Source organism: Dicentrarchus labrax, unplaced genomic scaffold (assembly GCF_905237075.1).
Source record: "Dicentrarchus labrax unplaced genomic scaffold, dlabrax2021, whole genome shotgun sequence".
NCBI classification, from domain to species: Eukaryota; Metazoa; Chordata; class Actinopteri; family Moronidae; genus Dicentrarchus; species Dicentrarchus labrax.
In genome coordinates this window covers 8,017,043-8,044,845 of record NW_026136708.1, presented here as the reverse complement: position 1 = coordinate 8,044,845, position 27,803 = coordinate 8,017,043, and the positions used below count along the sequence as shown (strand labels likewise).

The 27,803-nt window shown below is 41.6% G+C and overlaps 1 protein-coding gene across 5 annotated transcripts; it reads right to left on the bottom strand.

Annotated features, from left to right (window-relative positions):
• Positions 1-762: 762 nt before the first annotated feature.
• LOC127367825 (bromo adjacent homology domain-containing 1 protein) lies at positions 763-27,423 on the bottom strand. 5 transcript variants are annotated; one of them, XM_051407969.1, is made up of 7 exons: positions 26,652-27,423; positions 9,552-11,336; positions 8,384-8,742; positions 7,913-8,072; positions 7,664-7,743; positions 6,253-6,344; positions 763-5,895 (listed from the first exon to the last, which is right to left on the bottom strand). In XM_051407969.1, exons 2-7 carry the CDS (start codon positions 11,314-11,316, stop codon positions 5,706-5,708), a joined length of 2,646 nt encoding a protein of 881 aa, XP_051263929.1. In that variant the 5' UTR covers positions 11,317-11,336; positions 26,652-27,423; the 3' UTR covers positions 763-5,705. The 5 variants fall into 5 exon arrangements, with proteins under 5 accessions (XP_051263929.1, XP_051263931.1, XP_051263930.1 ...); XM_051407971.1 differs by having other exon boundaries at positions 26,657-27,423; XM_051407970.1 differs by lacking the exon at positions 26,652-27,423 and adding an exon at positions 17,398-17,813.
• Positions 27,424-27,803: the final 380 nt, after the last annotated feature.

Here is a 27,803-nt window from a genome sequence, read left to right as displayed (position 1 = left end):
CTTCACGAGAAAAGGCACCTCACTGGATAAAAAGGACATAAATATAGAATAACTATTTACCAGTATGTTCCATAGTAACCATGTTGTTTCAACCTACAGTGATAGGTTCCTATACACCAACAAGCAGCCAATAGTCCAATAGTCTTGTAGCAGACTGCCACACCTGAGAGGCCTCTGGGGTCAAAGTGTGTAACACGTTATATTATTATGAAACACTAATCGTCTGCTTTGGCCTCTGTTATCCATGTGTAACAGACACTAAGGCCCTGTGATGTATGTGCAAGTGTGTGCAAGTGTGTGCACGTCTGTGTGTGTGTGTGTGAGTGAGAGAGAGAGAGAGAGAGAGAGAGAGAGCTGGGCATTCCTAATGCTCTGAGGCCTGAACAGGGATAAAGGCCAAAGACAGATAATGACTCTGCTGACAGGGGACATGTGGGGAGAGGCAGGAGACGGTTGAAACATGTCTCCTGTTGTATTAAAATTACCAGATGACCATGTAATGTGTGTTATTTGGTACCAAAAAGAAAAATGTCAAAGAAGGTTTGACCCTGACCCATGCATGCTGTCTCATCACTGACCTCCTGTGGAGATTGTATAGCGTAACAGTTGCTTGCTAGAGAAACTTCACAGACTTCCTATTGATCACAGGTAGAGAGAACAGCTTCCCTTTGACACAGTATGTTATATAGAATAGAAACAACACAGCTGAAGAGGGTTAGTGCATACTTTGAAGTTAAATGTAATAAAGAAAGAGTCACACACTTTCACAAAGGACTTAAAATTTATAAATATTCTTTCAATGGAACATTAAATCAGTAGGGATGTTATACAATTCTTCCAAAAAAATCCAAGAGATTTTCAGAGAGCATGACAAAGTGACAATAATCTGATACACACATTGCTTCTCTACTCCAAAAATATCTAGACTTTTTACTGTATATCCCCCGTTTTTTCCAAATATATCAAAATATATGTCGACAATAAGCATCAATACAGACCACACAGAAAGCAGAATCTCATGGGTTGGTCGGGTGCTTTTGTGTTTTGACTCATTGAGTGAACACACTTCCTGTGTGGCATCAGTAAAGGTCACTCAGTGTTTGACCCCTGCCACTGTGGACGCCCTACGTTCACAGAAACCGACTTCTCCCCAGTGCTGGCCTTGCCTTTGTCGTTGTCATGGTAACAAAGGATGCAACTGTGTCCATGAAAAGCTGCTAGGAAATTAAGTCACATAAATAATAACATACAATCTAATCCATGCGTTTTTCAAGGCTGGCCAGCACTCGGGAGGATGACTCATGGCAACTTCCTTACTCAGCTTTCTTCATCTCCTTTTCCAGATAGTTCCTGCATCACTCTCAGAAGCTGAAAAGATGAGGATGCAAGGAAAGAGGACAAGGAGAGGAAGCCGCTGAACAGCATCGGGATGTGGCCATAAGACAGTTCTGCACACATAGGATTCCCGCCCTCTAGGGGACAAACACCATCAATGCACATCTGGGAGAAAGGCAACGGTGGCCAGCTGATTTGGATGGTGGGAGAAGCTGTTCAGCAAATCCTCAATTTGAGGATTAATTATTTAACTTAATTGTGTTGAAATTCTTAAATTTTCAATCAGCCCCCTGGAAAACCTTGTAGCTTTAACAGCTTAAATAAGGGACCGTAAAAAAATGACTGGGGGTCATAAAAAAAGCAAGAACCTTCACAGCAATATTAATATTTTAATTAACATTCGCCGACTGCGGTGCCTGCCCTTTAATATCTCAAAATAACATCTTTATGGAAAACAGGCCCAGGCACCGGCTCTTTTAGTGCTGATAGACTTAAGCTGCGCAATATTTTTGCCCCAGAATGAATGAAAAAAAAATAGCATTTTTAGGTGAGAAAATGCCCAAAAAAATGCATTAAGCAAAAATCCAAAATATGTAACTTTACCTTTTCTCCCTGCCCCACCCTCCCTAGTAATTTTCATACAGTCCCTTATTCCTGACTCTTACTGTAAATCCTCTATAATATTGGGCTAAATTTAGAGAAACTGCTCTTAGATCAGCGCCTCAGGGGATCTTCTACCGAGAGCCCAGAGGACGTCCCGTCCTGTCTCAGGTGTACAGACTCTGTCTCTCCCCTAATTGGACAAATCAATAAAAGCTCAGGTGACCATGTTGCCACGGCATTCTCCCAAACGTCACACTTAAGGTCAGTCAGGTTAGGCAGGAGAGCTAGAAGTCGCCTCTTCCCATAGGTCTCAGTTCAGATTTGACTTTTTAAGTATCTCAAAGGGGAATTGAATCAAACCTGTGTCTGTGATTTGTGGCCACTTCTGCTCTCCCGTCTGCCAGGGTGTGCTTTGGTCTGGTCTCCCCCTGACAACTAAGTGATATAAACTAAACAACATTTACATCTCTGTCAACAACCACCACTCAATCATTTAATTTCTAAACTTATAAGTTACAAATAAACAGAAATCATTTCTATCCTGGAGCACAAAGAAACAGGATATAGTTAATCAATTAGACACAGTATTTCCAAATAAGTTAAATTGAAATCTTAATATATTGTATTGTTTACTCCATTTAAATATTTTTTTTTTCTTACTTTAAATATAATTATTACAGATCTTGCAAAAATACTACACTGTGCATTGGCTGTCTGCTTGTTTAAAGAGTGCCCGGTGCTTTCTGGGTTCAGATATGTACACTTCATTAGAAATCACCTAGAAGGGAGATTCTCACTGCCTATCATCTACAACCTTAAGTCATATAACGGCATCAAGTCCCTTCATTCTCCTCTTTCTTTCATTTGGTCAAATCTCAATTAATCCTGCGATGATTTAAAACTAATTTGAAATAAAATAAAAAATAATGCATATTCTTTTCTTGATTTGTTAAGTTCATTTTTCCAAAAATAGTAAGTCTAAAAATATATTGCATATGCCATCTTAGGAAATCGACATAATAAAATATTCTTACTAAGGAGAAATTGTAAAGTAGGAGAATATATATTACCTCTTTGAAGAATCTGGGCGTTAATAGAAATAAAAAACCCAGTGATCAGGTTTTGATTTTGTTTTGGGTTAGGAGTCATGCTGCTCAAATAGAGAAAAAGTTAAAGATGGCTTTAGAGTGTTGAAAACTTTTACGGCTTATCCAATGTTGAAGAACAGGGCGTTTGCTGTGTAGGAAAGCAATCGGGTACTCTTTATGTTTTTAAAAAAGGTACACACACTCCGACACTACTCGTTTTCTGAGTGACAGTACAACACTTGCAGGTTAAAAGGCAATAAATGAGTGTGGTCTGAAATCCACCACAACTCAATTAAGTATCAAATACCCTCCCACGCATTCCCACCCACAAACCCCCACCCTCCCCCACCCTTCAATCCACATACACGTCTAGCATGGTGCTACGTTTGTCCACACAGCGCGTCAGGCCTCCATCCAGGTGCCTTTTTGAAATCTAATCACATTAACAGTGTGGATACATACATTTATATACTGTATATTTATATAAGTATGTCAGAGCTGATTGAAAAATCAAATGGAATGACTCTAGTAATATATATATATACTGTATACTGTATATATTCCATGGGATTCAACAGGTTGTGAATCAGGTAACATGACGAACACGCTGGCCAATTCCTCTACTGGCGAGAGAATAGAAATATACAGTTTGCACTGACAAAAGCAGCCATGACGTCCTTACTGTTTCCTTCTCTACGAAACACACACACACACACACACACACACACACACACACACACACACACACACACACACACACACACACACACACACACACACACACACACACACACACACACACACACACACACACACACACACACATATAAATGATACACAGTATGTTCCCCCCGGTAAGATATTAGTAGCTGGAACAAAAAACAAAACATAACATGTTTGTTGTAATTAAGGAATGGATTAGTGCAATATAATAAGGGAAGGGGGGCAGAAGTGCTGACAAGGAGAAGAAGTACGAGGGAGGAGACGGGGATTCTGGCTTATGTGACATCCTTTGGTTTGTCTTCGTAAGGGGAAGGTTGGGGGGGGGGGATGTAGAATGAGAACGGTGGAGCAGACATTTCTGAGACATTGCGACGTTTCCGGACGCAACGCGAGCAGCTAGAAGCACAGCAGATTCCGACCAGCGTGGAGCTGCAACAATGAGCCGATCAACTGAAAACTGATATGAAACCATTATTTTAGTAATTTCTTCAGCATAAAATGACAAAATGTTTGTTTTTCTCTGTCATACATGTCAGTTAACTGAATATCTCTGGGTTTTGGTTGGTCTATTTTGTGAGATTTTACTGAGAAAACGATTAATCAATAATGAAAATAAATCATTGGTTGCGGCCCTAAACCAGCGCATTTTGTCCAGTGATCATGTCATAGCTGTCAGTCAGTCGGCAACACAATCCTTTTTTTTCTTGGGACTACATTACACCCGCTCTACCACTTCCTAGTTGTATGTGGTGAGACTAGCTGCCTAGAGCTCTACCTGCAAGTCATAAGGCAAGTCACAGGGAACATTAAAGGTGAAAAAACATAAAGAAAAACAACCAAAAAACAATCAACAGTGGCCCTCATCTTGATAAACCTTCACAGGGCTCAGGAGTATTTCAACTCTTAGACGAGCCTCTCCAGAGCAAGGCTCCTTCAAGTCAGGACTGCGGCTGAGATGTTAGTTAGAAAATCCACTGGGGCTTTTGTCATGTGTGTGTTTTCCCTAAATAAAATCAGTTTTAGTGACCTGACCTGCAGTTTAAGAAGCCCTGCTCTAGATTCTAGTTTGGTAAAGAAAGATCTGTCTCACAAACCCCCTACAGGTACAGTATTTTAGTTTGTGCAGAGCATCACGCGAGATGAAAATGTATCTGTCAGTGTCAGTGCGCTGTGGCACACAGAAGTGAGTACAGGGGGTAGAGAGCTCCGCTTCCTCTAAAGCTGCTTGTTTGGTTTGATTGCCTGAAAGCCTTCTAAAAAACCATCACACATACCCACATTTATCCATTTATCCACACTGACAACACCCACTCTCCCACTCTCTCTTTCGCATGCACACACATGTGAGACGAACTCAAATCAGGAGAAATAAGACGACACTCTCCATTAGCTCCTCCTTCCCCCTGGCTGGTTGAACGCCGTTAACATTGAGCTGACAGTGCAGGCTTGTGTTCCCCCGGAAGAACCTTAGCGCCAGACCATTCCTGAGCCACTGGCTTACAAATGGAACAAACATGATTGTTGTGCTGAGATGCTTTGGGGGAAACATGGTCCTGACAGTAGCCCAGTTCAGTCTGGTGTTCAGAATTCCTGGCAGGCACGCAAGCCTCCATGTAACCAAGTGGAAGCTGAAAAGTCCCAACCTGTGAATGAATTCTCCCTTCCTCCCTCTTCCTAAACCAGGAAATATTGGTGCTCTGACTGAGATGGATTAATCTATCACATTGTAACTCCTCTGTAGTCATCTAAAGGGATCTGTGCTTCATAATGTGTCACAAACATTTTTTGCTTCATCTGTCCCTCTCCAAAACCAGCCTCACCCAGTCATCCCCCTTCCCTATGATCATGAGCGTCCCCAGCAGAAAAGACAGGGGTGTTCAGTAACCCCCCACACTTCTGTGCAGGAGGGGGAGCCATGTTATGATTAATTCATGGGCGCGACACCCCTACTACCCTCTACTGCAGGTTCTTCAGGATGCGTCCGTAGCGGAAGTCGTAGACGTGCCGGCAGAGATACACCAGCTCAGGGTCGACATCTGTGGGCACACAGCGGTGGGAAGGGGGGGCGAAGTCGGGGCGGCAGGGCACCATGCTGGCACTGCCAGGTGGGGCGCCTTCGGCACGCCGCTTCACCAAGGCACAAAATCTACCCGGACACACGCAGAGAGAAAAAAAAATCAAAAGGTGACACTACATTTATTTGTGCTACTGTACCGCTGTGTAAAAATAACATAAGCAATTGGACTCAAAATGAATATTTACAAATGATGTCTAAGCAAATGCTCATGTCCTAGTGCTCCCAAGTATTCATTAACAGTTGCAGTGTCACTGATGTGTGATAAGAAAGTCAGAAAAACAGGCTTCCACATATCTCAGGAGCTGAGGTGTTAATTAAAGGAACGACTGCAACCCATGTAAAAAAGACTTCCTGCTAACGACTATCACTGAGGTGTATTTCTGTCTGTTTGTGTGCGTGTGTGTGTGTGTGTGCGTGAGTACCTACCTACAGTACTGGGCTAGTGGGAGAACATAGCATCTGTCTTCTATGCAGGCCACACTATTTTCATCCTGATGCCGAGAGGCGAAAATCTCATTCTGAAACCACAGTGGGTGTACAATGTCACATCCACACAAGTGTGTTGGCTGAATACTGAAGAAATGACAACACTAATTGATCATGTGCAATGGTATTATGTATTTCTACGCGAAGTGCCACCACACAAGAAAAATCCTGCTGCACTCAACACATGCTAGACATCCACTGTGAATAAAAACATGAGCAGTGTTGCACGTTCTAATAGTGAAATTGCTCTCGTCTCTTACTCTGTTTTGTGACTGAGTAAGAGACTGAGGTGGCAGAAACATCATCATTTTGGTGCTGCGGTTACAGTAAAGAGCTAACCAACTATCAACAGTTTTAGGGCTGCTAAAAGAAACATAATGATGTCTCCAGCAGCAGCAGCGAATGTCTCAATATATGTGCATAGAAGAGAAAGTTTTTGTTCACCTCCTCTTTGCACATAATTCAATCAGGACACCTCAGTATGTATTATCACTTCCTCTTAATGACTAAATAATTGATAATCATAAAATTTCTATTATAGCGCACCAATAAATATGTGATGCAAGTAATGCAAATGACAATACTCGCCTTGATTTAAGGAATTAATCGTTCCGCCCACATTTAAGTATTTCAACTTTAAATTGTTTCTAAAACACTGTGGGACTGCCAGTACCTGCATATATTGTGCAGCTAATGTCACTTTGTCTAAATCCCAATGTTTTCTGTAAAAAACCTATGGAGATCAAAAAGGTGTTCTATATTACACACATACATGACATTATAAAATAAGTAATCATAAAAACATATACAGTCAAAATACATAATTTACCCATAGAAATGTGAAACATTTGGTGTTAGTTTTACATCCTGTGTCTTTTCACTATAAAAGAGCTTATTGCAGCTATTTTTTATTTTATTCCAGCAGTTTTTTCTAGTCCTTTTTTTCCAGAGTCTGTTTTTATACCACATTGCCACTTTTTCCCCAATGACAATTTTACTTATTTTATAAAGTTGTGTGACTGGCTGTCTTAATGAAATAAAACGTCATTTGGAAATCAGATCAATATAAATAAAACTGCTGGAATGACATTTCATAATAATACAATAACAATAGTTTTAAAAGTGTCTTGGATTGGATTAAGATTCCATATTGACATTATATATATCTTGTCTCACATGATTAGTTATATGATAACTGTCTTCAATAAAAAATATATATATTTTGGGTAACAGGACTAATTAAGTAACAATGTTTATCAACACATGTTTTCATTCATTGTCAAATACCTCTTCAGTGTTATCCTGCAAACTGTCATTTAATCACTGGGCAACATTAAATCGTTCGTCTCACCTCACAGTGTGCGCTGGGATCTCGGCCTCCCTGGGTGTGCTCAGGTCGGTAGTACCAGAAAAGACTCATCATCAGCTCTCCTGAGGAGGCAAATTGAGCACACACACACACACACACACACACACACACACACACACACACACACACACACACAAGTAAACAATTCTGGCCATATGTCCCTTTGTCCATCCATCCATGCACACACACCACCATATCTATCCATGATCTCCCCCTCCTCGTCTACTTTACCTGTTTTGGGGTCCTCCCACAGTGCTGATATCTTGGCAACATATGGGAGGGATTTCTTCCTGGGGCCTGATCGTAGAAGCACAGTGTCTCTGACACGTATCACTTCACCATCCCTCTCGACTCCTTCATAACACTGCCGCAGGGCTGTCTCATCCTCTCCCTGAGACAGACACACACACACACACGCATGCATACACACCGACAAGGACAGATATAATTCTCATTATAAAGACAAAAAGGAATCTGTCACACAAAGCTGTGTGGTCAAAACACAATTATCTTTCCCCCCAAAGAGCAGATTTTTTTTTCTTTCTTCCAGGCAGCTGCGTGGATGCTAAGGTCTCTACTAGCAGGGTATTATCAGGTAGAGGAATACAGGAGAAAAAGTCCACTAGAGAGACAACCAGAGAAAAAGCTCTGTAATCTCTGGCTTATCTTCACTACTCAGAGACGCACTCACAAATAACCTACCGCAATGAAGACCTCCCTCTCTGTAGGCATTCCAACGGGCCGCCAACCGTTGGTGGCACGTCTGCGGCTGAGTCTCTTTTGTTTGGTGCTGCTGAGGCTTGGCAAGGGCGACGGCTGTTTCTGGGGCAGCCGTGTGCGGCCAATGGACAGGGAGCCGTTGGAGGGCTTGGTGCTCTGTGGGCATTCTCTGGCCAGCTTTAACCTGGCCTGGGGCTGGTCTCGCCCCGACAGGGTGGTCAGCAGGTGGGGTTTAGTCTGGGTGGACGTGGGCACGCTGGATAGAGGGCAGCTGGACATGGGCAGGGACGGGGGAACCAGAAGGGAGGGGCTGTGGTCAACCTGAGGGGAGGAGTAACCCTCTGGAAAAGTAAAGGGTGAAAGTAACACTTTTAAATAAAACAGCAAGAAGACAAAAAAATTCATATTTGAAGCTAGACTGTGTAACTTTTGAAATAACACAACACATGTTTGGCTGCTACAGCCTTACTTGGTCTTATATGACCAACAGTAGCTAGCGTTAGCAAACTTTAGGTCGCAGGTTCAGTTGCTGTTCAGCTAAAGTTAAATCAACTTTTAAATGAGAAAACTGCATGGTTCCCCTTTAATCAGCTTAAAAACAACCTGCTTATTTTATCTTATTCATCAGTCTTATTATATATAACCCAATTGTTATGGAAAACTTTACATAAGAGCCGAGAGCTCCTTATCAAGAAATATCAAACTCAGAAGCCTCAGGCTATGAACACTTTTTAAAGCTCATACCAACAACAAAAGACAACAAAAAAACAGAGATGTTCACACTTGCTCGGCCACACAACTAGCTTGAGGCATACACTTAACAACAAAGGACTCTTTAGTTCTGTAAGTAATAACCCAATCCAAGTTTAACATTAGGATAATGGTTTTCTTTCATTAGAACAACCATACAAAGAGGGCTTAAGATGAGTGAACCAAAGAAGAGACATGAGAATGAACTTGCGATCAGTGGGGGCAAATACTCACCCTGCTCCAGATCTAATTGGAAATGTTGAATGTTGTTTCGACAGTCTCAGAGATAGATATTGATGGTTAACGTGGTACTAACTACTTACTTCCTTCCTTTGCAATTGTCTGGATTTTAAATAAGCTGAAACGTTTCCATGATCAACTACCTCCATTTTCCACTCACCTGTTTTGATGCTGTGTGTGCATCCAGCGCACCCTGTGCTGAAAGAACAACCCCTGCTGGTGACAGGAGGCATGGCTCTGTAGGTGTAGCCACTGATCCCGCAGGCGTCACCATAACAGGGCGAAGCCACAGAGTTGCAGTAGGCAGGGTGGGGCAGCCCAGAGGCGTGGGACATCCGTGGACCCAGCAGCTTGGAGCCAGTCATCCGATTAGGGCATAAACTGGAGGGTGCAAAGTTAGGAGGTCGCGAGGCCAGGCTTGCTGACATTGTTCCAGTGTGTGTCGGGTGGGCGATGTGAACGTAGTAGCTGGAGAAGCAGTGTTCGGCGGTGCAGAGGCAGGGGTGGGGGCTGAGGGTCAGAGCCGTGTGCGGGTGGGAATGCGTCAGGGACGGTGAGGTTACGAGGCACTCGCGCTTCACAGGGGGCATGGCTGAGTTAAGCGGCTGGTCGTCTGATTCTCCGTAGGGCTGCTGGCCCAGGAAGAAGGCTAAACGGTGGCAGTATTCCACTGAGCCCTCTGGGGGACAGCAGTAGTACGGGCTCAGTTCGGTCTCCAGTTGCTCTTCCTTCACTTGTTTCAGCGGGTACGCCAGCATGCTGCGCGACTGATAGCCTGGTTTGGTCAGTCGATGGGTGCAGCTGCCGGGCTCCCACTCCACTTTGGGCTCAAAGTCCGCCTTCTTCTTGCAGGCTGTGCAGCTACTGTGCACGGGAGGGACCTTTTTCCCCTTCTGCTTCTGTGAGCGCCCCTTGTGTTTGAGTTTGACTCTGGAGTGCTGTTTTGGGGTTGAGGCCGCAGCAGGAGTCTTGGAGTCTGATGTGATAGTAGCTGTGGGTGCAGCCTTTACTCTCTGTTTACTGGTAGCAGAGGAGCTGGTTAACTTCAGCAGGGCTGCAGCATTGAGTCCAGCCAGTCTTCTGGGGGCGGGGGCATGCAGACTCTCCTGATTCATCCCCCCGATCTCTTCTCGGTTGGCTTTGGCCTTCTTGACCTTCTTAGAGCTTTGGCACAGTTCAAGTTTGTGAGACACGGAGGCTTTACTGATGTTTCCTCGTGAAGACTTCAGACCTCCAGGGACAACACTTCTGACTGGATGTGCATGCAGAGATACCCCTACATTCGTGGGCTCTTCCTGTCTCCTGGCCTGTTTGGCTGTCGGCTGAAGGTCAGTAGCTCTATCAAGCAGTAGACTGTTCACTGCCTCAGCATTGAGCGAGGCTAGTCTTCGCTTGCGAGGTTGTGGGACACACTCGCCATGGCGCGGGCTGTTTGACTTTGATTTGGTTTTTGGTAATGACTTTTCCTCTTTTCTTTCACTGCCTTTCCTTTTTTTAGGTTTGGGTTTGTGAGATAAATGTCGGCGTGCATCCTTTCGCTCCTTTATTTCAGAACGCTCCTGTTCACGGATGCTTTCCTCCAATCGCGTTAGGAGGACATGGCAACTGAGCCCTTCCCCGTCTGAAACCCCAGCTCTGCCCCGCAAAGGATACAACTTCCTGTCCCGTTTCTTGTCACGCCTCCGGTCAAGTTTTCTGTTTTGATCAGATTTTTCTCTCCTCCCTTTCTTGTCATTCATCCTCTTGGCTGGGTCTTTGCTTTGTTTGATGAACTCACGTATCTTCTTTGTCCTGCCGAATCGTAGTGAGCGCTCAGGCCAGGCGCCGCCCATAGCGCCACCATGTGGCCAAAGAGGGCAGTTGTCCCACCACTCAGCACTACTGTCACTCTGCCTGAGGGAACCCTTGTGCCTTGCGTGAGTCATCACATGCTTCTCCACGGGGCCTAGAGAGACGGACAAGTGGTATAAATTACAGTTTGTCCTAGTTTGACCATGTGCTTACAATGTTCACAATCGACAAAACAATCAGTGATCTCTACAGTAGTTTATGTTAGTTACAAGGCTTTTAATCAAATCAAGTTTACTGTCATATACAAAATCATCCGACTGGGCATCAAACCCAGGATCTTCTGGCTGTGCAGCGAAAGTGCTTACCACCATGTAGCCTTTTTTTAAATAACTGGGTCAATCAAGCCGATTGAGCTCTAAATATGTTAAACATCTTATACCATCTTTCTAACTTTTGTTTTTTTCTGATCACATATGTATAAAGACGCTAAGCTCAGCAGGCATCAGAGTTTTCTGACCATACTTACTGATCAGAACAAAGTGGTCAGGGTAGTGCATTATGGACCAAATACGGACCATTAACATTACTTCAAAAAAATTTTATTGTCATGACTTAAAACTAGACAAAAGCTGGAAGGGCTTTGGGGGTGTGGAAAACACTGCGGCAAAAAACAACCTGAAAGCAAGCGAGAGCTAACGAGACACAAGCATAACAAAGATATCGAATATCTTACATAAGCTTGAGTTTAGATTCAAACACAACGACATCTGATGCAATACATAAAGAAGCTTAATGATAAGTAACTTCAGCTGAATGTTTATTGTGATCAGACTGAATTTATTTTATCATATGGAGAGCTCCAGCTATTGTTGGCCTGTTGGAGATCCTGTCATTATAACGGGTCTGTGTGTGTTTTTTATCCAGCATAAAAGGGAACTGATGTACTCTGTCATTCATTCACTGCGCTCTTTGCCTTATCACCTAGTGTGCACAAAGCCTGCAAATAACAGCTTGTTAAGGCCAATTGTTTAGTCTGAAAGCAAAATGTCAAAAAGGCCTGACTACCATATTAAGCTCAACTGAGGAAAATAAGACAAAAAAAACAAGCCAGCCTATTTAAACCAGATACATTCACTGTCTAAAATCAAGAGGTAAATATCCATATTACATCTATGACACAACATACTTTACTCCCTAAGCTCATTGTGAAACCATATAGCAATTAAACTCTATTAGCAACAAATAAGTAGCTTGGGAGTATTTGTAAAAAATACTCCCTGAGCTCATTGTGAAATTGCAACATAAACAACCAAATAATGACTCATGTATGTATTTAAGCCACACTTATTTAAGCAATGTCCATATACAGACCATGACTTTACTTTAGTGTTTAAGGGAACACAGTGTATTTTTATTCTGGAGCTTAGGTCATAAAGATTTATAGTCCGCCTAATGAGATGGGTAAACCTAAAATACAACACACTGAATATGCAGTAGAATCTGCACCACAAAGAAAATAAAACTCCCTACAGCAAATACAATTATAACATCGCCTTGATTCAACTTTCCTTTTGTTAACTGAATGGATGTTTTTTTTGTCAACTCACAAGAGCCTATTGTCCTACCCCATTACTTCGAATAATTAGCTATAATCGGGTAATGAATTTCCCCCCAAAAGAAGACACACTAAATAATTTTTTTCACTGTACACAACAGATTCTTGTTGGCATATGATGTTAATACCAACAAAATTCATATTGTGTGTAGAGTGGACTAGAGTAGAAAGTCTGGTTCAGCTGATCCTGTGGCCCTCCCTAACCCCAGACAAAACAGGCAACACTCAGATCTCTATTAAGTATGTTGTTTTCTACCAGACTCCCTCTCTTCTAAGACACAGAGAGTCTGACAGAAGCTTTTCATGGCTGGTTAACGCTGACTACCAGCTCTGTCTGTGCTACACCGAGCAGTGGTCCGTCAGTCTCCCTTGTGTCCACTGACATGTAAACCCCCCATGTCGCACACCTTGTAACCACTGCTCATCCAGTCGTTATTCCCTTGCTCTTCTGTTGCATTTTTTAATGCATATTTACTGTATGTACTTGTCTCCCTGGTTTCTTTGTGTTAAACAGCAGAAAAGGACTGTCAATGCATAGCTATCAGTGTATCACAAGAAAAAGCGGAACGCAGTAGTAGTTGTTCAAGAATTAGAGGCCAGGGAGTCTGTTCCGACTAGCACAGCTGTGTGAGGCACCGAGGGGCCCGATGCAGAATTCTCTGTCGTGTGAACTCATTCAAGACTGCAGATTTTGGCCCAACTGACGACTCGTTTACGGTCGAGAGCCAGACAAGATTTTTCAGACATGTTTGATTTTGTCCTGACTGGGCTTGTGAAGGCGTGAAAGCAGCCCAAGACTCAATGTCAGAACGATCCTGGCAATGGCCAATGAGAGTTTAGCTCCAGGGTTAACAGCACATCCTGAAATACAATTCCCACTGCATAGCACTGCAGCGCTTAATATAGTTCCTTAACTATCCTCCACCTCAGGAAACACTTGTGATTTAAATATGACAGAAAGTTTGAACCTCTTAAAACAAGAAAAAAAACTTTTTGTGATCTCCTCAGGAACAATAGCAGCATGTTAATCAATGATAACATCAGATAGTGTGTTTGATTGCTCATGTTTGTGTGTGTCTCTCCATCAGGACAGCTAACTCCAGGCTGTACTTCGGAGACAAGATGTAATCCGTTACGCAGTGTGACCTTGCCAGCTAAGACTGAAATTCAATACCAGAATGAACGAATGACAGATCTAAAATTCAGATGTGTTTCTCTTCATATTTAACTCTGTATTCAAGAAAAAATATTGAAATGATGCCTCAGAATCTGTGTGACGAAGGATCTTAATGACCTCAATAATCAGTCTGTATTTATGAATCTATCTAACCAATAACACAGAGCTTTTATTGTGATATTCTTTAAGCAATGAATTTGACAGTTCTCAATTTTCCACCAGCAGTTGTGGGTCACTGCTGAGAAGTGCAGGTGGAGGAACACTGTCGGGAATGACCTGTGAGATATTATCTCACAGCGTTCCAGCCAAGCAACAATTTGGCTCTTTAAACACAGTTAGGTCTGGTGATCCTCAGGAAGTAATCTCACATTTACGGGAAGATCAACGACCCTGCGCTCTGTCTCTAATTGGTTGGAAAACAGATCATCAGCTAATTTCAGAGCATCAAACATCGGGCACACTGGGATACTTTTCTTTATGATGAGACTTGCAAGATCCCCAAGACTCTTGAGACAACGTGTGTGAAATGGCAACACAGATGGGTTTAATAATAATTCATAAAGAGTCAACAGAATCAGGACACATGAACTGACTGAGTAGTGCAATTCAATAATTATCTGTAGACTCCATTAATCTTTTTGTATGCTATGTTATAACTATCAGCTATAAATGTTTCAGTCCAACACAAATTTTAGGCACCAGCCTCCAAATTCAACTGCAATAAATATTAATATTAGTTAATTCAAGCACAAAATCCAACATATCAGACAAAGCACCATATGTCCCACAGCAAGTTACTACTGAGCACATCACAAGGTTATTAAAAAGGATAAAAGAGAACAAAATCTGTTACAGAAATGTGATTTTGTTTATTGCAACACTTTACCATTTATAAACTGTATCTAAACAATTAATAAATTATTTATAACCTGCTGTAATGTAGTTGTAACAGATATAAGGACAATGCAAGTGTTTACTATAACTATAACTATAACTCCACATATAAATGATTAACAGTTATGGACTGTTTGATAACACAGTAAAACATAGTTTTGATCAAATATGTATAACCATATGTCTTCAGTAGTTTTAAATACATTTATAACTACGCCTGTGAATTATTTAATTCACTAGTTTTACTTTAGGGTAACACATCCTTTGTAAGTTTAAAATTAAAACTGTTAGGATATTTATACATAAACGTGTACAGCAGGTTTAAGACTAGAAATGTATGTATGATATGAAGACATCATCTTTTATGATTAAGCCAATGTTACACTGTCTAATTAAGCATTCATTAGCTGTTTATAGACCAGTGATTTATGTTTATAGTAGTTGTTAACAAAGACATTCATAGGGAGCCCCAGTCATCCACCTCGTACCACATATCAATGCTGAGTCCTTACAGCAGTGGCCCGAGTTTGAATCCGGTCCCCTGCCATTCCTGTCTCTCTCTATCGTCACTATCCAAAATAAAATTAAAACACTAAACACAAGACATTCATAAACGGTTTTAAAAAATTTGTTTATATCTGTGTAGAACTACACTATAGAGTTTTATAAAACATTTATGAATGATTTATGGGGGGTAAAATAAAGTGTTACCTTTTTTTTTTTTTACTTTCCTCTAAAGGATGTATGAAAGTTACTGGGGAGTAGAGGAAGACTGACTCACACATTGTATTCTATTAAAAAGCAAGGCCCTCCACAGCATTATTATTACATTTCTCTGGACCCTCCCTCTGACTTACTGCACTACCATCCAACAAATATCTCAAAATGACAAACATAAAAATACTGTGAAAACACAGCTACCATCTATGTTTGAAGAAACTGCTGTGAAACAACACGGCCTATAAACAGCACTGAATGAGTAAACTGGGCCCAGGCCGGTTCTGATGGACTTTCCACCACAGAATGAATGAAGTTAGAAAATGTAGGAAAATTCCCAACAAATATAGACGACCATCCCTTGAGCAATGTTTGTAGCAGTTGTTAACAAAGACATTCATGGGGAGCCCCAACCAGATATCACCACATATCAAGGCTGAGTCAAATCCGGCTCGGGCCCTTTGCTGCATGTTATCCCCTCTCTCTGCCCTGCCTTTCCTTTCTCTATCTAAAAATGTAAAAAAAACAATGGACAACCCTCCCTGCATGAAAAAAAATACACACCTCCTCCTTTATGAGCCCTCTTTAATCATTTTCATACAGTCCTTAATTTGTTAATTCTCCTTGTGAAACTCTGAATTCCTCAAAAGCTCTAAAATCCTTAAAACCAATTTGAGAAAGACAAATGACTTTTTCATGGAGTAGCTCACCACCTCACGTCCACTCCAAAGCCACAACTTACAGATACAGCATCAGAAGTAGACTTGGCTTCATTTTTAAGGCGTCACAAGCACCAAAAAAAAAAAAGCATCATAAAACCCCACACTGCCCAACCTAACAAGCAACATCCAACACACCTTGCAGAAAACAACTCCAGCTCTGCTCCTGATCCCTTGGAAACGCTGGCCGTGCGTGCTACAACCATAAAGGACTCATCATCCAACATTACACCTCTAATTAAAACCTCATCCGATTGGCTTTTTAAAATGTTCCTCTTTCCAACTTTCAGGTGGAGCCAGAACACCGGCAAAACACATCAAAAATAAATAACCCGCTGGGTAACGTGGCCCAATCGGATCAGATTGACAAGGGCTCTTATTTTACATTTTCCATGTCACAGCTGGTGAAGGACAGCTCCAACACCAGGCGCTGGCATGTTGGAGATTTTATCCAGAAGAAGGTTAAGGGACAACAAGAATTTGAAACATTCGGTCACTGTTTTGTTTTTTGTTTTCTTCCAAGACTTGCTCCGCAGCCTTGAGCTTGATCTACAACACCATCCGCTGAAGATGACGAGGAAAGCCTTGCATGCATGCGTACTAAAACACATCCACACTACATGCGTAAATACACACATATACATACATACAGTGGCCAAATGGATACAGTAGGATGGGATACAGTACAGCTTGACGTAGCTTGCCCATCTGAAGTAGCCAGCCAGGCTCTAAATATGGGCTGGAGAGGAGAGGAAGGAGGGGTGGTGGTGGTGGTGGGGAGGGAGAGAAAGGCTACTCGAACACACACATACACACCAAAGCAAAAATAAAAGGGCAGTCACCCCTTCCTGATCGCGTTTTTCTAACCGGATTCCTTATTACCGACACGGTGGCTGTTCCGATCCCGGTCCTGTGCGGAGGGCTGGGAGGATATGGGCACGTAGCAGCAGCAGCCCCGTGTATCGCTTCTGGTGCACGAAGCGAAAAATGGGTTTGTGCTGCGCTCCCTCTCTCTCTGGACGGCTGGGCAGTCGGAGCAACTTCAAACATTCAGGGCCAAATAGCAACCAAAATATCAGCGGCGGTAACTTACGGCTCGCCGTCACGCTTCCTCCTGGCAGCCGGGGGGGGCGTCGAACAAAATCTGCGGGTAAAAGAGGAGGGGGGTGGTGAGGCGGCGACGGGGTGGTGGTGTGGTGGGGGGAGAGAGAGAAGGACGCCGGACTGGTGCGATGGCAGAGCTCCGTAAACTGGGAGAGCTGGGGAGGAGTGGAGGAAGGACGGTCGGTGGCGCTGCCTGCGAGTGGCGTGCTCTTCCTGGTTAGGGTTTCAACCGATTTGCACAAAACTTAATCTGAACCAATTGCCATACGGACCGGGGCTCGCTTGACACCCCCGTCCTCCAATGACGGACAAACAGCTGTTTATTGTGAAGAGGCGATAAGAAACTAAATGTGTGCAAATGTCGGAGGAAAACTTGTTTCCAGTGTGTTAAAAAAAAATACGGCGCTACATCATGGGCGATGGATGTTTCTGCCCCCCCGCCGCGACTACAGACAGCCTCACCCTGTCATTTGTCGTGACCAAACCACCACTAGTCAACCACACTGTTAACACACGTCTGCAGACATTCATATGAAAGGTGAACACGGAGGAGAGGCTTTTTAAAAACGACATCAACAGTGTCCCATATGGCTCACATGAGATATGGGTTTTAAACGCTTCCCATGTAACAAAGTTCTGATGAGTTGTGGGATGTAAAGGAAAGTAAACTCACTTTAAAGCCTGCTCTTTATTCCCCTCCACTTGCACACTGGGGGTTGTGAAATGAGAGGATTTAAAGGGGTTAAAAAAGTGATTTCCTTACTGATTTTATTACTTTCATAGAGGTCATCTTCATTTTTATTAAACTCTCCTCTTCTAGCTGGGTTTGGAAACTAGATGAACAAGTAAAACTATACATTAAGTAGTTGAGAGTTGAGTTCAACAAAGAAGCCGACTCTGTTGACCATCCTTGGGCTATGTTGTCTAACTATAATGGGCATATTGACAGTGGCAAAGGAAGTATTTACACTCTTTACACACATCAGGTAAAAGTAGCACACCATAAAAATACCTGACACAAAAGTCCTGCTTTAACAATTTTACTTATGTAGAGGTCGTGAAGTATAAAAAATAAAATGCTCATTATGCATTTCATTAAGCAGCAGTTTAGTGGTGTAGCTGGTGGAAGTGGAGCTAATTCCAACTACCTTATGTAGCCACTGTTAAGTAGTAATAACCCAAGTCCTCAATTAGAGCTGCAGCCTTCCATATCATTTGTATGTATTGTAATGTACAAAGTGCTAAATATATCTGTCAAATAAATGTAGTTCAATAAAAAGGGTCATATTTACCTCTTAAGTGTAACAGAGTAGAAGTGTACAAAATGGAAAAATTCAAGTAAAGTGCAAGTACCTCAAATAAATACATCAGTAAGTACTTGAGGAAATGTACTTAGTTACACTTCCACATTGAGCATACTGTATAGGGACAGAGCCCTTCTAGAAAGACTATTCATGTTTCTGAAAAATCTCACACGTTATATACTTCCTGTTGACAGCAGAGCTCAAACTGCTTTTCTTCAACAGACGACGAAGACAACTGGAGCAATCTGGTCTGGAGCACAGGGACGTACCGAGCTTCTCAATAAGGTGCTAATTCTAACATTCTGACATAAAGCATGTCTTCTTTTGAGTAAGGAGAAGCAGTGGTAGACATATGGATCAGTGTAGATCTCATAGGATGGACGGGCTGCAGGTGTTGCTTGTGATTAGCAATGCCATATTGCCACGGTGTGTACGCTGCCTCTCTGTCAAAGACAGGGTTCATGTTGCAACATCCATTGCTGCACCTTATTAAAAAGCTCTAAGTAAAACTGTGTACTCACATCACAGCTCCACATCACAGATCCTGATTGTCGACACTGTGTGGCATGGATCTGATACATCACTGAGTATGTGTGTAAATTAAAGGAAATAAACTACCTATTTTTTATATCTTGTCTGGCCACAAAAACAGCATCTGAAAATAGCGAGGTGTAGTCTAACCGCCCTAAACATTTCTTCTTAAACACAATCTGCCACCAGAGTGTCAGACAATAACAGATAACCACCTGATTATTAGTTTATCATTTTCTTAAAAACAGCCAGTCGTCATACTAGGTTTATCAGTTTTAATTGCACCTGGCATGTAAAGAGCATTTACTAGTGTACTTGTCGAGCACTCAGGCTCCAGTAATGTTTAAAGGTAATTTTTTGTTATGTAATCTGAAAGAATCAGAACCTGCCATCAATGAAGCAGCCACTTTGCTACTTCCAAATGCCAGACTTTTTTAATGGGAAGAAATTGTGATGAGAAAAGCTGAGAGATCAGAATTATACACTCAATAGAAGACTTGAATACACAGTTATTACATCAAATCAAACTCTTCAAAGGTGCCTGTTACAGGCTGAGCCCTTTTGTGCTTTAGAAAAGCAACTCAAGTGATTGTCACATTGCGTAATGTCAAATAATCAATACCTCCATTATTTTTGGGAAGCTGAGCCAATCACTTCTATTGTCACATTAAAAGCAAATCACTTATTTGTCTCAGAAAACAATTGACATTTTTTAACCTCCACCTGTAGATGAGATCACATCTCTGCCAAAACTGCAAACCTAAGAAATAAATTGGTTGGTATTGATTAGTTCACAGGGGCGAAATCGGTTGAGTCTGACAGAATAACAGAAAACACTTTTTTTGTTTAAAGTTACACTCGCCACCAACAAAATCTATTTTATGAGTTGTAAACAATCACTTCCTATAGACTCTCCATATAGGTTAGATTCATATAGTGAACAGCAGAAATAAAGTATGGAAATATTTACAGTGATTTCTCATAGCTCTGCTGTACGTGCTTACATTCAACATGTTTTCATATTCCCAGTATCCACAGGCATTGCATTCATATTGAATGATGACTGAATGATGCAGTACAGGATTTACCATCCAATGCTAATATTCCGCAGCAGTATAAGAAGTAGGGGTGTCTAAAAGTATAGGTGAGCAGGAAATGTGTTCAACTTGAGACCCGGCACCAGGGTTCATGCCCCATCTCCAACAACTGATGAAGCTTTATATGAGCAATTGATTAAATGCGACCTGTGCAGCTCCAAGCGGCAGACAAAATTACAAGTAGCAGGTGAACATATTGAACATTTAACTACTACACAGCCAGATATTTCCTTCAGGGAGATCTAATTGGACACACTCACGTCATAATCTTTAAGACTGTGACCACAAACAACCGAGGAAAGGAGAAACTGAGGCAAAATGGCAGCAGAGCCTCCATTGCTGGTAGTTAAATCTACATAAACTTCAATATCGACACACATACAATTGATTAATGAAGAGGAAGTTACGCAGTTTGTTTGGTTTAATAAATCCCACCAAATGACACAGCTAAATGAACTAAATAAAGCTATGTGACTACAAGGCTAGCAGTGGGGTGATGAATGTCAGAATAAAGGGAAGTTTTCTTGTCCTTAACATTAATCTGACATTGTGTTAATGCTACATAATGTTGCTCCATGTTTGCTAACATGTTACAACTTCATATGTTGTGTTTACAGCTTGTTCACCTCAACCTCAATGAACGAAGCTTTAACCATGACGAAGATATTTCCCTAAATCCAAACCAATTAAATGTAACCACTTTCAAACTTTCGTTTTTTGTTGATTCTGGTGGCCATCATGGACAAAAGCTGCCGCCTCCTTTCATTGATTTTAAGGGGAATCCGACCCAGTGGCAGGCATCACGGTTTTCACACTGTGGAAACTGCAAGCTGACAAAATACACAAGTAATGAACGTCAGGCAGGCAACACGCTCTGAAGCATCAGTAATAATAGACAATAAGAATTCAAACCAGACTACAAGACAGCAAAAATAGTGTCTGGATGAAATGATTACACTGCAGGAGCAGTTGGGGGAGCTCCTGTAGATGTTTTTTATACTCTAGATACGATGGAATTAGAAAAACTGTAAGTTCTTTCTCTGTGAAGAAGCAAATTACAACATTTTACAGCCACCTTAGAGTCGAAAGGGGTTGTGAATGTTTCACACTCAAAAAGCAGACAATGCAAGGAGAATCACTTTAAAGTTAGAGTTTTAGTTTGCTCATTCAATGATTCACTTCTCAACTTCTAAACTCAACATATTTTTGATCAGTCAGAAACACTTGCAGACAAACTGAGCTTCACTAGCTACAGCTGTTACAACTGTACTTTGAATTTAAAGTAGACAAATGCACTTCTCAAGAAAAAAAAAACAATTTACAAAAGCACATATTTGGTGCTGTATTAAAAAGATGATTCACTTTATTTTATGTTTATGAAAAGCGTTTCTTTCTGGTACACAGAAGAGAGTTCACACTGAGACATTTTCTGTCCACACATTCATACATGGAGCCTTAAAGAATAACACCGATTAGCCTCAGATCAACTTGTTAAGTAACTAATATTCTCATCTTATTCAAACTGAGAGCAGACATGAAAGCATCAGAGTTACCGTGAACAAAGAGCCTGGCAGGGCATTGAAAATGAATTAAAAAATCAGGGCAGAGCTTCTATACTTGAAGGGCCTCCATGGGTTTTATCATGAAAGTTAATGTATATCGCCATGAAAGGACAGTGCAACACGTATTAAGATTTCATGTTATGTGAAAATTGTGAAGCATTAATGGGGCAGAAAAACAATCCAGCAGATGCGATTCATTTTAGAAAAGAGAACTTATTCAAACCTGGTGTACAATAGGTACCGGGTTTCCTCAGGACAATGACAGTGAATGAATGAACATAAACAAACCTCTCCTAATGAAACCAAGCAACCATGACACTAATCTCGCTTCTCAACGGACGGTGCTCCTGTATGGAACTGCTCAAATGACAACCAGTGCAAACACACATGGAGGCACAAAGTGTTACACTCCAATGAAATTAAATGTATAGCCATTTAAACAGCTCTATAGCTTAAGACTTAGACAAAGATTTAATTTGTGTTTCAGACTTTAAATGGAATTGTGTTCTTCGTCTTTGTAGCATCACATATAAAAGAAAAGGGCACATTAGTAAGTTGTAAATCATTTGTAGAGGTACTTAAAGTATGAAAAGTACTTGGCCCCTGTGACTGATAAATTGTTACATTATTAGATTGTTAATATTAAGGTCTGAAGGCATAAGTAGCCTTTTACTGTTTTAGCTGATCCAGATGGAGCTTGTTTTAACTACTTTCTATACAGTTTGATAGTTTACTCCAGAGGTTCTCAATATATACGGATCAGGCCTCTCTAAAGAGTCATAAGATAAATCTGAGGGGTTGTGAGATAATTAATGGGAGAGAAAAGAAGAAATAACTAAATTCTGCCACACAAATGTGTCTTTTTTCCTCTAATCATACTGTGAAATGTTGGATAATTGTACATTTTTGGGCCTTAAACTGTTTTTAAAAAAAGGATTAATGCAGAAATATCTCTGGAGAAACTGCTGACAATTCATTCATATCATGCTTTTTAGAAAGGAATTTTGCATTGTATTCTATAAGCATTTTTTCAATGTAAAATCGTATTTTAAAGTATAAAACAGCGTGGAATATCATACTGGAGTACAGTACTTGAGTAAATTTACTCTGGGTTAGTTTCCATCACAGCCTAAGGGACAACAGAATGGTCTGGGGCTTAGGTTTGCGGCCTCATGCTTGTAGAAATGCATCTTGCGCTTGTTTAGAGATACGCAATAATTTCTTATTTTACTGCTAAGCAACTAATATATCTATAAATTGAATTCCTGGATCTCAGTGTATGAAAACAAGCAAGGACCAATATGGGTCTCCATGGAACAAATTCATCACCTTCGCCAATGTCTATCCTTAGTTGCACTCTACCAGTTTAAGTCTCCAAAACCTGAGCCCAGTTGTTAAAAACTTCCATAAAATATGGTTCCACTTCAGAAAACATTTTCTCTTCAACCAGGAACACTTTCAAAACACTTATTCCTGCCATCTCAAATTCACACTGGCTTCCAAATACGGTATAGAAATGGTTTGATATTCTTTGGTGATCTCTCTGTGGAAGAAACCTTGGCTTCCTTTGAGACACTGCAGATCACCATATTCTGAAGAACCATTTTTTCAGATACTTATAGGTGCATATCATTGCTAAGACATACTTTCTATTTCCCTCCTTACCACCTAAAAAGGTAAGCGCGAACAACTATAAAACAATACAAGATATCAGCCCCCTCATAAAACCAAACTGCCATGGGAGGAGGACTTGGAGGTTGTACTTTCTGATGAGACGTGTCAACATAGTTTAAAGTGTATATGTACCACCTCCTTCTGCATAAGACACGGTTTCATTCAATTTAACATCGTACATCAATTACACAATTCAAACGAGAAACTGACCAAAATATACCCAGCATTTACACTGCTGCTGACCTGGAGGCTGACCCTCGTTTAAACGCTGGGTCAAAGAAGCACTCTGTATCTGAGTCCACTGGAGAAGCTGAGATACAATCATAATAGATCTGAGAGGTACATTAAAACATGGTCCCCATTTACAGAATTTGTCAAAAGCATACCTTTCACTTAACTAATATACACATGAGATAAACAGTTGGATGCATAATCTTACATATATGTCCCCATTTGAAACAATGCCAATCGATGTACATGTGAGGAATTTTCTAAAACCTTATTGTATGTATCTGTTGTGTTTAAGTGTTTTGGAAAAAAAGAAATGCATTTTATCGGTAAAGTGATATTTCTGTTGAACATTGCAGAAATTATAATTAAGGCCACATTATTGTAAATTAAACATTTTAATATTAAAAATACAGCACTAATCCAAAAATGATTCTAGTGGCCCGTATTTTATTGATGATTTAAGCATTAGATTTGTATGTTGGCAGAGACCCATTGATAATTCACGGTGGATTGCCTTTACAGTAATGGCTCAGTTATTAGTCCTGCATGGCTATTTAATGACGGGTCTAGGTGTGAGTCATTAAAACACTTTTATATTAAGTTTTATGACATTTATGATGGTTTAGTGAGGTATGGTGCCATCTGTTAAATCAGAGAGGAAATGGGCTAAAGAGGTGCTGCATGGTGAAGTTTGCTGAAGAAACTCCAACAAGATTAATGTTCAACTACAATAAACTAGTGTGTCAAAGAGTGGCCTGGCAGACCAGCTTTTTATTCATTCACACCACAAGATAGTCTCATGGCAGCTCTGAAAAAGAAGGCTTGGCAGAAAGAAGAAGCAAGTCATTTATTTTAATGTGAACATGACAGAGTATTACTAAAGGTGGCTGATGGCTAATTGTGGTTATTAAAACAGAAAGAACGAGGTCTAGAGGAATGACTCCTTTAACTGAGCCAGTAGAATCTACAGTTCCTCTGACATTATGTTTTATTATTGAGTTTTTTTTAACTGATCAACAATGGTGGACAGTAAGTCCAACTATTCAAATACTGTACTTAAAGTTCCCCTCCTCTCAAAAATCTGCTTTTCTTTCTTTCTACAGTGTGATGTTTGAGCTTCACTGTGCAGAATGATGTGTGTGCAGTTTGACACGAGAAGGATGTTTTCACATTCATCTGCTGAAAGTCAAAGTTTTTCTGTGCTCATTGATTGATCTGATTTTAAGGGGTGTGACTTACAAAAATGATTTTTTGGGAGTCAGTCCTGGTCCAGTATGCAACTTATACATAAGTGTGATGTAGAAACACAGTCCTACAGTGAAGTAGGAGACATCTTGTGCCCAACAGGAGAACTTTAGAAATGAACAATTTGCATATTCATAGAATCTGGAATTTGTAATAAGGGTAGAAGGAGTGGAAGCCTTTTGAAGGATTTTAATGTGGAGTTATACTTTTTGTTGAAAAACACACAGATTTGTTTCAAGCTGACATTTTGTATATCTTACATGTCTGGAGGGGATCCTTAAGCACACTCTGCTGCTAATACTGTGACTAATAATAATAAATAGCCTACTGTATTTTAACTTACATACATGTTTGACTGCAGGACTTACACTTGTATAGGAGTATTTCACATTGTTGTATTGGTACTTTTCCTTAAGTTAAGGACCTGAATACTTCATTAATTCCACGACTGCTGATCAAATATTTAAACATGAGTTTGTGGTGCACTATCCAAATATAAAAAGTCCATGAATTGCAAATATTTAAAGGATACGTGTAGCTACTGTATAATCAACATACTGAGTTCAAATAAAGAGTATAGGATTAGGAATTAAATCATGACATTGTAACAGAGTTTCCAGATTCCAGTCAGTTTCAGCAACTTGTGACCCCACTCCTTATGCACAGCTGTGTAGTTTAATAGGCTATAAGTCTTAGTTTAGTCTACGTTTAAGTTTAATCTGGAGTCCTTCTCTAATTCTTTACTCAATAAAGCACCTCTATCGCCACTTTCCCACAGTCCTCAGCAGTGGCTGTGCTGAAGATCACCCACTGACAACCCAAGCCCCCTTCGCCTTTTATGGCCTAATTGGCAAACTGCGATGTGGGCTAATTGCGTTGGCATTTGTGGAGCCTCTTCATTAACCTGAGCGGAGCAACACACCGATGAGTTACACACCTATGGCTGTTATGCCCTTCTCTCAGTTTACAGTGGCTGATTCTGTTTATTTTCACTCAACCCAAACTAGCCCGTTAAAGGCCCAATGTGAGTCACACGCACAGAGAAAATTATACCCCCCAAAGAAAATGCCACAGCTGTATGTACCATAAAGTTTGTTCACACCAACACACACACACACACACACACACACACACGAGACTGATATGCAGGTGAACACATCTCGCATCCATCCAGCCAATCCTAATATTAGTGAGCTCACAGGCTACTGTCTCCCTATCGCTGACCTTGTGTGAGTCTATCCCGCGGACAAAGCACTATTATCGCTTTGGCATTACACTTTGGTGGCTGCTGCTGCTGCTGCTGCTGGTGGAGGAGGAAGAGGAGGAGGAGGAGATGGTGGCGGGGGAGAGGGGGAGGATGGGGGGCTATGATAACACCACATTGCACGGCCAGTCCGACTGAGTACCACTCCCTGGGAATCTCCTTCATCATCATGGCCATTATCTGCCTCTGCAACGTCCTCCAGACATGACTGTCTAAAAAGCATGCACAAAAGAGGAAAGCTGGCCATGCGAGCCCTGCTCTTGCCTGAATGGGAAAAAAAAGAAAAGAAAGAAAGCTCAATGAGAGAAAGATAATGTGGAGCAGCCGCCACTTACCGTACCGTAGCTCCGTGTGTCAGCAGGCACTATCTCTGTCTGATATTCAGCGGCCAGTCGGGGCACCTTGTTTTCCAAATGGCTAGGTGAGACAAGTCCGCCTCGTCCGGCTGGTTCACCGATGCAGCCCAACTAGAGGAAATAAACACGAATGTCGCCGATGTTTCGCTCCACTCCACCCCGAGAGAACCCCTCTTTTAAAACCCTCCTAGAGAGGAAGAAGAGACGGAGCAAACAACTCTCCTCTCGCAAGAAGAAGAAAAAGAAGAAGAGGGGTAGTGCTCCTTTCCGAGACGAGCACGGTTTGCTCAGGATGTTTATTTCCTCTATCCCATCCACTCCTCCGACGCCAACACGGCTGCAAACCTTTGCGTGTTGCTGCTGGAGATACAGTCAGCACACACACACACACACGCGTCGCTTATATCCGTCACTCGGCATTAACACTGTACGCAGCTTTCAGTTTGCGCACCAGTCGCTTGTGTTTGCTACTGAACAACAACTAGCAGCACAACACTGACTGACTAACTGACTGACTGACTGACTGCAGCGCTGACTGTCTGGGGGTGGGCTGCCCCCCCCTTCCTGCCATACAAAGTGAAGAAATCCTCTCCAAAAGTCTCGTTTTTAGAGATTACGGACTATTATAAGAAACAAATGTGTTTTACATAACAACAACAAGAACATCCTCATCCTACTTCTGTGCTGAAGCATGTGATGGCAACATGGTGAGTCTTTTAAAGGGGTATCCACGCGTAACTGCAGACGAGGGTTGCCTCTTTTTGGATCCTCCCCGGTAACTTTTCTTGGAGGGATGCGCTGTGGCGTTAATTGGACACGGTGGTGACTTTCAGACACCCTGGGAGCACCTGTATACAAACCAGTGTCTCTCAGAGTGGGATTGAGGCCAAAAAAAACTCTCCTGTGGCGGCTGCAAGGGCTCCATGCCAAGGGCTGCCAGTGTGGGTGCAACCCAAATGATATTCCCAATAAAATGTAGAATTTATTCTGTATAATCCTACATGACTTTCAAAGCATATGTCAGAAATGTATGGGGGCTTTACTCTGACAAGAAATGGATGGACACTAACTTTCCATGCCCCTGGGGGTCAGGGTTGGGACTCCTTGTATGTCAATTGGGTGTATTCTTGG